Here is a 15,753-nt window from a genome sequence, read left to right as displayed (position 1 = left end):
GGCGGAACTGGAAGTGGAGATCGCAGAAAGGAATCCGGACATTTTATGTGTATCCGAGATATACCCAAAATCAATCTATATCAATAATGACAACCAAGCTTACTTAATAGACAACTTTAGTGCACATTTCGGGGAAACATCGGGAAAGCGTGGTGTTGTCATATTTATAAAAACTTCAATTCTCCATGAAAATGTAAAGTTTGAATCAACCTTTGGAGAATTCGTTCTCTGTAAAATCAAACTGAGAAGAGGAGATACCCTACTAGTAGGATGTATATAAAGAAATCCTAATAGTAACAAGGAGAACGATAACAAATTGTTAAATCTCATGGAAACCATCTCACTAGGAAACTACTCGCATATACTTTTGGTTGGAAATTTTAACTGCAAGGATATTGATTGGGATGCTAATAATCCTTTGTAGGTGAGCTTCATATCGCCACAAGGTTGTTAGAAGCAAGTCAAGATTGTTTCCTCACACAACATGTCAAGAAACCTACAATGTACCAGAATAAGAGAAAATCAAACACCGTCATTGCTGGATCTCATTATAACTAACGAAGAAGGAAAGGAATGATAACAGACATCAAATATAATCCAGGATTGGGAAAAAGTGACCACCTGTTACTGGAATTCAACTTGACTTGTTACTCAGAAAATTTGGAATCTAATATCGAAAAAACGTAACTTCCACAAAGGCGACTATAAAGCAATTATTGAAGAGCTGACTGACTGAACATGTCATCGATGTAAATGCAAGTATGAAAGCAGATGAACATTGGAATAATCTTGTGGATCTTCTAGCTACCGGTTTTAAGAAACACATACCAGTAAACAAGAAACATATCAATGAACACTGCAAACCGTACATAGATCGTGAGGCAACTGATGCTGTTCGGAAAAAAACATAAGGCATGGACAAACTACCTTCATTGCAAAACGAAAAATAACTAACAACTTTACAAGATCGCTAGAAATAATGCTATAACATCACTACGAAGATCACAAAGGGGATATGAACGTTGTATTGCATTGTAACATAAAGGAAAATCCCAAACGCTTTTGGAACTACGTAAGATCGAAGACTAAAACCAGATCAACAATTACAAGAGTTTTGAAGCCCAATGGTGAATCAACAGAGTCTGATGCAGAAACAGCAGAGGTAATGAATGATTTTTTTGTGTCTTTGTAGAAGATGAAGTCATAGAATTGCCTCCATTTCCCAGCCGAAATTTTACATTCCCTTTAGAAAACACCGAAATTACAGAAGAGTTGGTTTTATAGGCATTTTCGAAACAGAAATCAAACAAATCACCAGGACTAGACGGAATCCATCCTAAACTGCTAGTGGAAACAAAAAACATCATAGTTAAACCGCTAACTATCACCTTTACGAAATCAATGAACGACGGAATAGTACCATCTGAATGGACATCTGCTAATGTTTGTCCAATCCGCAAAAAGGGATCAACCAAAAACCCTAACAACTATCGACCAATTAGCCTATCATCATTGCCGTGTAAAATCCTGCAGAGAATCATCCGTGACAAAATTGTCGAACATATGACAGCAAATCATCTTTTCTCACCTGATCAACATGGATTCATGCCTGGTAAATCATGCGCTACTCAACTTCTGGAGGTTATTGAAAATTGAAATTAACACAAACATTGAATAATGGAAGTAATGTGGATGTAATATGTTTAGACTTCAGCAAAGCCTTCGATAAAGTGTCACATAGGCTACTCCTGCACAAACTAGAGGCATATGGGATCAGAAGGAAAATCCTCATGTGGACACGCACATTCCTATCCGATCTAAACCAAAGAGTAATCATTAACGGGGAAAGTTCTACAAGCAGGAAAGTCAAGAGCGTAGTACCACAAGGGAGTGTCCTCGGACCTATTCTTTTCCTGATTTATGTCAACGATATCCCTGAAATTATGAACCGTGTGGTTAAACTCTTTGCTGACGACACCAAACTATATTCTAAAACCAACAATGCACAAGATTGTCTAGAACTCCAACTGAACATTGACAAGATCACAGACTGGACAGACAAATGGCTCATGAAATTGAATAAAGATAAATGCAAACATATGGAAATAGGTAACCTTCCCAAAATCAACCAATACTATATAAAAGATGGTAGTATAAGGATACCCTTGGAGAAAATGACTACTGAAAAGTATCTTTGAGTTTTAGTTGACCACAAACTGAAGTTTACCAACCACGTCAACAAATCTGTAGCAAAAGTCAACAGCATATTGGGAACTATCTTCAGAACCTTTGTGTATCTTGAAAACCAAACTTTTACCACACTCTACAAAACTCTTATCAGGCCTCATTTAGAATATTGTTCTGTGATATGGTCTCCATGGTTAAAGAAAGACATCAAAGCACTAGAAAATGTCCAGAGAAGAGGAACCAAAAGGCTAACTAAACTCAAAAACCTTCCAAATTCTGAAAGGACCAGAGCCTTGGGAATTCCAACACTGGAATACAGACGATTACAGCAGATATGGTGGAAACCTATAAAGTCCTCAATAAAATAGACATTGCCAACAGTGAAAATATGTTCACCCTAACGAGACACGCCAGAACCAGGGGACACGACAAAAAGCTGTTTAAGAAACCCTTCCGCCTTAACACATCAAAGTATGTTTTCAGTAACAGAATCATTGAGTCCTGGAATTCCCTTCCCAGAGAGGTGGTCAACGCAGAAAACATTAACATCTTAAGCACAGACTGAACAACCACTGGAAGAACCACGTCCTGAAATTCCAACCATCAACCTAGTGCAACTACTGATATATATATATATATATATATCTTACTAGAAATTAGGAATACTATTATATATACATATGCTTACGCAATCACACGTATAACTTTTAACCATTTATGTAAATATTACCATATATCTATATAAGCAAAATATGGCTTTCCAATGATGTTGGACTGATATACTGATGTGATTTATCGCTAAAAACATTTTATGAAACTTATTCAAATCTGGATCTTATTAACATATCACTCAAGGTTGCGGTATGCACTCGACCCATCTGGCTAATCTCAAATGTTTATACATATCCGGGTGATGATTTGTTATCATTTCGTGTACAACATTGTAACAAGTTACAATAATGACAAAATAAAAGGAAATGCCGGCTAAATCAAAGCACTTCACAATCATTCCATCAATACACAAATGAAAGAATGAAACATTAGTATGCCTATTCATGATCAAGATTCTTCTCAAGTTATAAATTAGTCTGTAGATTTAATATTTTTGAACACTTTTTTTCCTTTTATTAACAGAATGGCACTCCGAAGTCTATGGAAAAGAAATAAATCTTTCAACCGTTGACGTAGAAACTTTGAACAGAACTTTAGCAAAATTTTATTGCGAGGCAAGACCCAAGAATGTCCAACAGAGATCAGAAAAAAATGGTATCCCCACAACACGCAGCCGAGTATCATAAAAATACACTTAAAAAGTTGAGAGGCGCTATCAACAGAAAACTTTAGGAATTGGGAAGGGATGTAGACATTGTGCGAGATAAGGAATTCAAACAATGCAATATAACATTAAATGGTCTTTTCAAACAGAGAATGGCATTGGGCATTTCAAGACCGACAGCACATAAAGCTATAATATCTCCGTGCAATTTGAAAAATCCCTACCTACTTTTTAAACGGGGCCATGTCCTCTCCATTCATCCTAAGGCAAGCTGTATGGTATCACTTCATGTCATGCGGTGTAGAATTTCATCATCAACTCAAGTTTAACAGTTTGGCTTTTCCAAAGTGATGAAAATGGCGATTACGTCACACTGAATCACGAAGTTCAACAGAAAAACTTTCAAGGGGGAATATGCGCCGCCGAGGCACAGGCAGACAAACGAATGTATACCACTGGAAGTGACAATTGCCCTGTACAACATCTCCAAACGCTGATCCAGAAAACGGACCGAACAGCCGAAAAACTTTTCAATAAATACATCTTAAACACGTCGTCTGATGGGCTGTGGGATTCAAACAAGCCGCTAGCCCAGCGGACTTTTTCCAACTTTATGGTGGAAATATGCAAAGGCGCGGGGCTTGACAACAAATACACTGCCCACTGTCTGCGGGCCACAGCGATTCATGCTATGTCCGAATCAGATTTCTCAACACGTAGTATCATCTGGCCACCGATCCGAGTCATCAATCAGGTCTTACAATAGATCATTTTCCAGTGATCAGAAATGTCGTCAGCGCTGTCGGCCGTAGCACTCGGAGATAACCGTCCGTGTTCATCAAAATTAATACCGCTTCCGGCTTCGTCAACGATTACGAGTCCTGCAAGCCCAAACCAGCTTTCTTCCGTGTCATTTCCCGACTCTGCAACTCGTCAAACAATTGCTAACAGTACTTCATTCACTCCTGGCATGCTGTCACACTCAATATTTCACGGGTGTCATTTCAACTTTCATCAGTGACTCTGACAACCACGCTGTTGGTGACCGCTTCACATAAGACGCGTACGGCGCGGATGTAGAATTACATAATTCAGTTATGTTTGAGAAATGACGATCAATTTTCTCAAAAGTTGCATTAAAATCGATTTTAGGTTTTGAAACGATGACAATATATCAATAGGTTTTCTTTCTGTATTAATAAATATACACAGTTTTCTGATACTATGTTTTGTGTACTTGATTTCCTTTCCCGCCAAATCGTAACTATTGGTCCACTGTTAATCAGTCACTCGGCTATTTCCGCCAATGCGTATAAGAAAATAAAAAATAGATTTTTTTTTTGATGAATTATGTAATAACATTGAAAAAGGATTGAAATGTAAATAAAAGGAATAATTGTAATTTTCTTGTTATTCACTGGTGTATGAACTGTATTTTGTGACAGATATTTCAACATGACGCGCTATCGCGCGTCATCTAAAATATCTGTCAAAAAATGCAGTTCATACACCAGGGAACAACAAAAAAAACAATTATTCCTTAAATGTGAGTGATAAAAACTGTAACTTTTGATAAATAACGTTGTTATAATATGATCGCATTACCTACTAATAACAGCGTGCGTCCAAATGTGCGATCTGTGCCAGTGGCGTCGCTAGCAGGAAATTAATGTACACGCAAAGTGGAGTGCGAGCGCCGAAGGCGCGAGAAAACGGTTCTTTAGGGGTCCGGGGGGTTCGCCCCCTGGGAACAAAATACGATTTAGAATGGCTGGGGTGAGTTTTACGATGTTTTTTTTATGATTTTAAAGCGTTCTTAACGTGGTAATGTTGTTAAGTAAACATAAAACTGAAACGGATTAATTCATATTGCAGATTGAAAATTACCTATATTTAGAAATTATAATTGTAAAAATCGCCGGGGGCGTGAGAATTTTTGTGTTTTAGGGGGTCCCCACAGGAAAAAAATACGATTTAGAATGGCTGAGATGAGTTTTACGAAGTATTTTTATGATTTTAATCAGTTTTTTGCGTGGTAATTAAAACAAAACACCCACTGAAAACGGATTAATTCATATTGCAGATTGAAAATAAGCTATATTTAGAAATTCGAATTGTAAATGTCGCTATATCTGTATGCAATTATATGTTTACATTCTATTTTTGCCAAACGCGGGTGATTTTCCTACTAGACAATTAAAGTACATGTAAGTGGTGTTACTCCATTGGATCATTTGTACACGTGAAAACGCATACGATCAAATGAAAATTGAATGTATAAATGTATTCTTTATTTGCACACAATTTTATTGTGATAGCGACGAAGACTAGTCATACATCAATGTTCAGTGTAACAACATCCTCCTGGTTTTTTGCAAATCGAAAATGTCAATGACGATATCGACGTCTATTGGCAGTGGCGTAGCTAAAAAAATAGATAAATGAATTTAAAAAAAAATCATATTTCTTTTCAAAATCAGAACAACACGTAGAAACCGAGATTAACATTATTAAATTTGTTATCCGGCTCGCTTTTTATTTTTAGGTTTACTTTTTTTTCGGAAAATTATATTTCCTTTCCTTTTGCAGAAACATTGGAAACGACATTCTTCTTGATAACCAAGAGTCCTAGAGGCCCAATATTTTACCTGTGGCATGCGGGGATGCTGGCCTATCAAGATTATTCAAATGAATGACCTTAACCTTCATTCAAAGTCGCAGGGATCAACAATTAAACTAAAACCTTTATACAACTTCCTCTTAACAACAAAGAAGCCTAGAGATCTTATATTGGGCCTGTGGCACGATGGAATGAAGGGCTGCCGTATTGGTTCAAATGAATGACCTTGACATTCATTCAAAGTCGCAGGGATCAATTAAACTAAAACCTTTATACAATTTCCTCTTAACAACAAAGAAGCCTAGAGATCTTATATTGGGCCTGTGGCACGATGGAATGAAGGGCTGCCGTATTGGTTCAAATGAATGGCCTTGACATTCATTCAAGGTCACAGGTGTCAAATAGGCTAAACTCTTTAGACGACTTCTTATAACCAAGATTCCTAGAGACCTGATTCTGGACCTGTTGCACGCCTGGATGATGGACTACCATGTTGTTCAAATAAATGACCTTTGCCTTTATTTAAGGTCACGGGGGTAAAATAGGCTGAAATATATTTAAAATACTTTTTCTTAATAATAAAACATCCTAGAAACCTGATATTAGGCCTGTGGCATGCTGGGATAAAGGACTACTAAATTTGTTCAACTGAATGACATTGACCTTCATTCAAGGTTGATTGGGTCTAATAGGCTATTTCTGAATTTGTTCAGTTGTTTGTCTGTCTGACCTCATATGAAACATACACGAAAGTATGTTCGTTTAATATGCAGTTTCTGTCCTGACTGTTCGTCAGGACGTGTGCATAGACATATGATACCCGTGGGCAGCTGATGTATGCACAATGTAACGTCAGTTATAGTAACTTCTGGAGTATCAAGGTTGCGTACATACATAAAGGTCATTCATCGTCGTATACGTAGCTAAATATCTTTCGAATATGTAATACACGCTATATCTAGTGTGAAATATTACAATATAAAGTAAGAATGGGCATTTTTTGGTTCTGCATTTGCTAAATATAAGGTGATTTAATTACGATATTTCGTTATATTTAACCCAAAATTCCAAAATGCGCTGTGTGCGATAAACTGTATCGCAGATTGCACAGTTGGACGCACGCTGGTTTTGGTAGGTTATGCGATCATACAATAACGACTTTATTTGTCAAAACTTACAGTTTTTGCCACTCAAATTTCGGATACTGCACCATGTATTGCTGTGGGGAGGCAGCAACATCGTAAAGTTCCATTAAAAAGAAAATATTTTTCTCTAGCTATTTCCTGTCTTGTCAAGTTATAATTCAGAATTCTTCTCAATATTCAGATAAAGCCAGCAACGCATATACAGCACATACATTCTGATATAGCAGAATCAAATATCTTAATAAATGGAATGCTCTACAAGTCTGCAAGAAAGAGTTTTATACATTATCTTATTGCTCTCCTTCGTTCTGACCGTCATGAGAAAAAATGTGTCCCATAGACTATAAATATGTATAAGAGAGCAAGGCCGCATGTAAACTACAGGCACTAGGGTTTCGAACCTATGCGACACGATAGTTTTATACAATACTTATTGAAGCTAAATTAGTTCTCGAGATTCCCTGTTAGAAGCAGATTTACAAGATATTCAAAATTTCCAAACATCATACCTTAAAATTTGAAACTGACGCAATATGAACATTTACCTGGCTATGCAATCTTATGCTCAAAAAGGGGATTTCCACAAATCATTTTTGGTTTTACTCCGGGGTACTTTATTGTCCACATGTACATGTGTATATTTGCCAGGAGGTATGTCTCAGTATAATCATAGATATAAATGTGCAACTGAATACAATTTATAATCATCATTTTATTGGTCCGATCGTTCTTTATGTCGTTCGTTCATTGCTCTTTTTTTCTTTTGATTCGTTCGTTCGCTCGCTCATTCTTCATTCATTAGACTTTAAAAAGCAAAGGGAAAGAGCATTAAAGCAAGCGTCTGTTTGCTAACATTACTTGTATCATTACTTGGGTGGAAATCTCGTGTTGTGATCGGGATTAAATCTAGCTATTTTCTTGTTTGTTGTCAGTTTTCCCAGATCACACAACATACCTACATGCAAACAGATGTCGATTTCAGATGTATATAGGTAGGGAAATTGAATTGGACTTGAAGTTTGATGTAGTTATTTTATTTACTTTCCTGTCTGTCTGATCTATGTTTAACTCGTAGGCACGAAACAATGGAAAATTAAAAAACGGAAAGCTTGTGTTTTCATTTGTGGGTGTTTGTGTTTATTATTCTGTATTGCCAAACAAACTACAAAAAAAATCATGTTATGTGTTTATGTTTAGGCTATTATGTATCTACATCTGATGATTTGAAACAAGAGGCCAAGAGGGCCTGTATCGCTCACCTGTTTGTTTGTTTGTTTGTTTTGTGTTTTTTTTGTTTTTTTTTTACAATGGTTTTATAGTTATATTAGTTTAACGTCCTATTAACAGCCAGAGGGAGGGGGTCAGCCCCACCATTTGTACAATTTTGAATCCCCACCCTATAAGGATGCTACCGTTGCATTATGAGTGCTATCACATGCTTAGTTTCAGAGAACAAGTCGTTTATATGAAAATTTCCAAAATGACCACTTTTGGCCTCGCCCCTAAGGGCCACAGGGGATCAGCCCAACAATTTGTAAAATGTTCAATTAGTACCCCCTAGGGATGCTACCAGTCAAATTTTGTTTAATTCAGACCAGCGGTTATGGAGAAGAAGTCGATTGTTGACGGACGACGGACGCCGGACGCCGCGGTATCGCATAATCTCGCCTTGGTCCTTTGGACCATGTGAGCTAAAAACGAGGCCTAGAGGGCCTTTACTGCTCACTTGGTTTTTATGCTAAGTAACTTTGAGATGATCCCCTCTAGAGCTCACATTCACAGCTTATTCTCACGTCCGTTTAGTTGATGAAAATGTCTAATAGTATGTCTATGCGGCAATCGGTCTTTGATGTAAAGTTGTTCTGCAACAAATGTACCGTTGTATGATATGAGACCTGTATTTTAAGGTGATCAAAAAGGAAAATCATTTGTAGGCAGTCATGTATGTTGTACTTGTTTGAAATATGGAATCTATATGATCACTGAATTAGGCGTAAAATATACTTGTTTTGATAAGTTTACCTTACTGTAACCTTGAGTGAAGTTCAAGGTCAATGAAATAGCATAACTTTTGTAGATATCTGTACATTTTGGCGGAAAACGAGCATAACTTTTGTAGATATCTGTACATTTTGGCGGAAAACGACAAAATCGCCATTTTTCAAACGGCTATATCTCCGCCATTTTGGATCAGCTGACAAGATGTCATTATATATTTCTGAGAGTAAGCCCTTTTATATTCAACTTTCAAAACGTTTCTGTGGCAATTTTCATTTTTGACCTTTGTTTGACCCCGTAGCGATCTCTTTGCCTTGACATAATCTCTGATAACATGTAATGAACAAAACACGCGCTATGTCACGATCTACCTCAATGACTAAACGTTGACAACGTACAGAGCACGCTTATGAAGTTATGAACGTTTAAAGTTTGTTCGAAATAGTAGCTTTTTACGTCTGTGACCTTGACCTCGAACATTTATGCAAACAATCGAACGTAAGTTTCAAGATCTCGTGTACGTTCATAACATGTCCGAAGTTGAGCGAAGTACCGTGTTCCGTAAGTGAGATATCCTGCTTACAAGATTTGTAGAAATAAGAAAAAAATGTAAGAAGAAGAAAAAACAGAACAATAACAATAGGGATTTCCATCCGTAAATGGAAATCCCTAATAAGAAAAAAACAGAATACAATAGGGATTTCCATCCTGAATGGAAATGATGGAAATCCCATAATTAGATGATAAGGCTAATTCTGATTCTAAAACAGATCATAGGGCAGGTGTGGGGTCTCCTTCTGGTCCTGTTTGCACTAACTGCAAGAAAGTAGGGCATGCTATGTCTGAATATTATTCTCTCCAGCGTAAGGAGCAAAGGCGTATACAGTCAGTTCCTTCTGTGTTAGCCAGGTCAAAGCTTATTCAGAAACTTAGTGATATTGTGGAAGATTCTAAAGTGTCTGTTTAGATTAAGAGCTCAGAGTCTGATAGTGTCTTGGAGAAGTACTCCCCTTTCATTTCTGAAGGTTTTGTTTCACTTACTAGTGATAGTACCAACTTGAAACCTGTGGAGATTTTGCGAGATACTGGGGCTTCTCATTCTTTGATATTAGATGGCTTAGTGCCTTTGTCTGAGGAGACCTCATCTGGTAGTAGTGTTTTGCTTCAAGGTGTAGAGCTAGGTTTTGTTAACGTGCCTCTCCATTATTGCCTTAATTTAAGGTCAGACTTGGTAACTGGGCCTGTCACCATTGGTGTTAGACCGGAACTTCACATAGAGGGCGTGTCTCTCATGTCCCCTTAGTGTCCAGTATCCCTGATAAAACAGGTGGTGCTTAGACTATTCAACAGGAATTTCCTAGTATTTTCCCTTCTTGTGCTGTAACTCGTTCAATGAGGAAGAATTTTCTGATGTTGCAGTAATTGAGGTTCATTATAGTCCAGGGTTAGGTGACACTTTCTTCGCTCATGATATTGAGAATGTCGGGGGCAAGTGTGATCTTTTGAGCAATCATGTAGACTTTAATAGTGATAGAGTTGTTCCTAACAAAGATACTTCTTTGTCTGACATGATGAGTGAAGCATCTTTGTATAGAGGGGAGCTTATAGTAGAACAGGAGAAAGATGCTGAAATCTCCTTATTGTGTAATCGAGCTTTGAGTGAGGAAGAGTCTAAGAAAGTCCCAGTTTGCTACTTCCGTAGGTCAGGTGTGTTAATGCTTAAGTCGCGCCCCCCTGATGTGTCTCCCGAGGAAGACTGGAAGGTTGTCAATCAAATAGTTGTCCCACCGAGGTAGAGGCAAAATGTTTTGAGTTTGTCTCATGACGTACCTATGGCATGGCATTTAGGTGTGATCAAGACTTATAACAGGATCTTAGATCACTTTTTTGTCCCAGTTGAAACAGGATGTGGCTGATTTTTGTAGATCATACTGTAAGGTGGTAGGGAGACATAATCAGAAGATCCCTGTGGCACCCTTGCAACCCATTCCAGCATTTGAGGAACCATTTAGTAGAATCGTTATAGCCTGTGTAGGTCCTCTACCCAAAACGAAGTCTGGGAATGACTATCTTTTAACTATTATGTGTGCTTCCACACGCTTTCCTGAAGCCATTCAACTCAGGAATACTAAGGCCCTAACATCGTCAAGGCTTTGGTTAAATACTTTACACTGGTTGGTCTTCCAAAAGCTGTCCAATAGGACCAAGGTTCGAATTTCATGTCTGGTATTTTTCAACAAGTCATGTACCAGCTCTAGATCAAGCAGTACAAGTCTCGTGCTGCATCCAGAGTCTCGGGGTGCTTTAGAACGTTTTCATCAGACATTGAAGAATATGATAAGATCTTATTGTTTTGAAAACAAAAGAGATCGGGACGAAGGCATACCTATGTTGTTATTTGGCGTTAGAGAATCTGTACACAAATATCTTGGTGTCAGTCCCCTTTGAATTTGTGTTTGAAAATTTTGAAAGACTAAATTTTGGGCGAAGATTCTAAAGTGAATCTCTTAGAGTATGTGTCTAACTTTAAGCAAAGGTTGACAAGGGCATGTGAGTTGGAAAAAGAAAATCTGGCCGTTACTCAAACCAAAATGAAAACATGGTATGATAAAGACGCCCGTGCAAGAAGTTATGATCCAGGTGACAAAGTGTTGGTCCTATTACCAATACCGGGTCAGCCTTTGCAAGCATGGTATTTTAGACCTTCTGTTGTTTAAAAAAGGTCAATGATATGAACTACATTGTAAAAATTCTAGGGAGGCGCAAGAAAACTCAATCATGTCATATTAATATGCTTAAGATATGTAGATAGACTTAGATGGGGATGTACAAGATGTCGGTTAAGACTGTGGTGTTAAGTTACGGAACTCAGATGTGCTCGCAAACTTAGATAAGAAACTATGTCATGTATCGGAAAAGGAACGAAGTGAACTGAAAGATCTGATACTTGAGTTTAAACATTTGTTTCCGTATACACCAGGCAAAACAGATGCTATCTATCACGACGTGGATGTGGTCGATGCGCAACCTATCAAGCAACATCCTTACCGGCATTGAACCAATTTAATGTATATCCCTGCACCACAGTTGTGCCTGTGTTGGTCTTCACCGACCACAACCCTTTGACTTTTATTAGAAAATGGAAAACAAAAATCAAAGAATTCTCAGGTTGAGTTTGACTTTGGGAGAGTACAATCTTGACATCAAACATTACAAAGGAAAAGACAATATTCTGACTGATGCTTTATCAAGGATTTAAATGTTACTTGATATTTCAAGAAAAGTGAGTAACTTTTGTAATTGAAAAATAATGCAAATTCACTTTCTACTGTTTTTAAGTCTATATAATAATGCCTTACCTATTTTCTATACGCTAATCATCTTGATTTTATTATGAAAATTAAATACCATTCACTTTAAAGGATCAAGGGAGTATCTGAATGGTGAAAATGTAAAGATCAAAACACCATAATTTTTGACAGATTCATCGCTTAATTCAAAACGCTCTGATGACTACTTTTCTCTATTATATTTAAGCTTACGATCAAAATATGTTGTTTTCATGATATTTAACAGATTCACTGCTTAATGTAAAACGTTCTGATGACTAACTTGCTCTATTATATTGCAGTTTAAGATCACAATATCTTGTTTTCATATTTTTAGACGGATTCACTGCTTAATACAAGACGTTCTGATGACTACCTTTCTCTATTAAATTATATTGCAGCTTAAAAGCTGTTGTTTCTAACAAATTCTGGGGTCAGGGAGTGGTGTGGTATTGAGGCGACGTAGAATTCTTGGTTCCTGGGTTAAGCAATAGGGTGGGGATCAATGAGCACACAATTAGTCATCACAGTGGATCCTCATACCAGTTGTCATCACAGTATATCTACATACCAGTTTTCATCACAGTATATCTTCTTCACACATGTGTCATCACAGTGAATCGCCATACCAGTTGTCATCACAGTATATCTTCATCCCAAGTGTCATCAAAGTGAATCGTCATACCAGTTGTCATCACAGTGAATCCTCATATACCAGTTGTCATCACAGTGAATCCTCATACCAGTTGTCATCACAGTGAATCTTTATTTCATACAGTTGTATCACATATCCAGTTGTCATCACATCACAGTATATCTTATCCAGTGTCATCAAAGTGAATCCATACAGTTGTCATCACAGTATATCTTATCCAGTTGTCATCACAGTGAATCCATCTTCATCACAGTAATCCCAAGTTGTCATCAAAGTGAATCGCCATACCAGTTGTCATCACAGTATATCTTCATCCAAGTGTCATCAAGTGAATCCCATACAGTTGTCATCACAGTATTCCAGTTGCTCAGTATCATCAGTCATCACAGTTATCGTCAGTATGTCATCACAGTGAATCGTCATACAAGTTGTCATCACAGTATATCTTCATCCCAAGTGTCATCAAAGTGAATCTTCATACCAGTTGTCATCACAGTGGATCCTCATACCAGTTGTCATCACAGTGAATCTCATACAGTTGTCATCACATTATATCTTCATCCAAGTGTCATCAAAGTGAATCGCCATACCAGTTGTCATCACAGTATATCTTATACCAGTTGTCATCACAATGAATCCTCATATCAGTTGTCATCACAGTTACCATCCAAGTGTCATCAAAGTGAATCGCATACATGTCATCACAGTATATCTTTATACCAGTTGTCATCACAGTGAATCGTCATACAAGTTGTCATCACAGTGAATCATCATATCAGTTGTCATCACAGTATATCTTCATCCCAAGTGTCATCAAAGTGAATCGCCATACCAGTTGTCATCACAGTATATCTTTATACCAGTTGTCATCACAATGAATACTCATATCAGTTGTCATCACAGTTTATCTTCATCCCAAGTGTCATCAAAGTGAATCGCCATACCAGTTGTCATCACAGTGTATCTTTATACCAGTTGTCATCACAATGAATCCTCATATCAGTTGTCATCACAGTTTATCTTTATACCAAGTGTTATCAAAGTGAATCGCCATACAGTTGTCATCACAGTATATCTTTATACCAGTTGTCATCACAGTGAATCGTCATACAAGTTGTCATCACAGTATATCGTTTATACCAGTTGTACAAAAAAAATATAAATTACTTACATATGTTGTGTTGGTGTTCTGTGAATTGAACAAACTGTGTGCATAATGTAGAGCGGTTTGATACATAGCGTTATAGGGGATATAACTCTTACCTACACCATGTGCCAGCTTGGATATCAAAAATTGACACATTTTTTTGATAATTTCAAAACGTATTATTATCTTAATTACGAGTTGTTACGAGTTGTTACAAGTTGAATTAAGAATGCATCAGATCTTATTGGTTATTTATCGTTTATGGACATTTGTTGAGGATCACATGGTGTAATGACCGAGAACAAGGTATTTATTTTAGATTCGACCGAATCACAGGTGCTGTAGTTTCTTTGACAGCCTTAATATAACACCCTGGTAAAATTACATAATGACAGAGGAAAAGAATCAATCCGATGCTTATGTTAATTACAAAGATATGGCCATAGGACGTCACCTTGAAGTACTCGGCGTTTGGGTAATGAGGTCAAAGATTCAACATTTGACTCGATGTTTCTAAAAATAAAAACATCGTTTCAATATATCGATGCCCATGCGACCATTTGTTATCCAATGAGATAATAAGAAGAGCAGGGCAAATCTAATATGTAATACGCATATACAAAAACAACAAAAAATGACTCCAGATATAATAAAAAAAAAACATTTGTAATATGAATGAATTATTCTTATTTCTCAAACGTTTATTATAATGTTTATTTGTACAGTTGGGCGTCTTGCTACGTATCGCCAGGCATTTACCTTCACGGAAATAGAAGCCAAATTGAGTTACCTGGTACCAGGGGTGAATTATTCTCCAAAGGAATGCCACAGTGACCAGCGAGTTGCTATAATAATACCATACCGTAACCGGGAACTCCATCTACGCACACTCCTCTACAACCTACACACCATGTTGGAAAGGCAACAGATTAATTATGGAATATTCGTGATAGAACAGGTTTGACAACTACTTATGATTTTTTTCTGATAATTAACTATTTTCTCAATCACTTAGGTGACGATTTTATCTCAAAATCTACCGTGTATCCAGTGACTTCGCCTATGTAATAGGTTTGCTTAGTTCATGTGTGTTATAGGGTAACCTGGGGCGATTTCATTAGTTGGGAATTAATCGTGACGTCATGATTTGACATCAGTAAACAACGACTATGCAAATCTGGCAATATTACGTTTACAACTTCAATATGTACCTGATGTGTAATGTTTCCAAATTAATGTTTACGTTAAAATTGATATCGTAAGAGGAATTATAATAATTATATATATATATATTCGTATAGAATTGATTAAAGATAATCCTCTATTACAGCCACCTGACAACACATTGCTATTAGAAATCAATTTAAATATGGGAAAAACCGTCACGATTCATTAC

General features: G+C 37.1%; 1 protein-coding gene across 2 annotated transcripts in view; it reads left to right on the top strand.

The window, feature by feature from the left end:
• The window catches only part of LOC138336459 (beta-1,4-N-acetylgalactosaminyltransferase bre-4-like), a 46,345-nt gene that overhangs the window by 19,690 nt on the left and 10,902 nt on the right, over positions 1-15,753 (top strand). For both annotated transcript variants that reach the window (XM_069285966.1, XM_069285965.1), the window contains exon 2: positions 15,083-15,315. In XM_069285966.1, coding sequence (XP_069142067.1) covers positions 15,083-15,315 — 233 coding nt within the window. The remainder of the gene's footprint in view (positions 1-15,082; positions 15,316-15,753) is intronic.

This window comes from Argopecten irradians, chromosome 12 (assembly GCF_041381155.1).
Source record: "Argopecten irradians isolate NY chromosome 12, Ai_NY, whole genome shotgun sequence".
Taxonomy (NCBI): Eukaryota; Metazoa; Mollusca; class Bivalvia; order Pectinida; family Pectinidae; genus Argopecten; species Argopecten irradians.
This window is presented reverse-complemented; position numbering and strand designations above follow the sequence as displayed.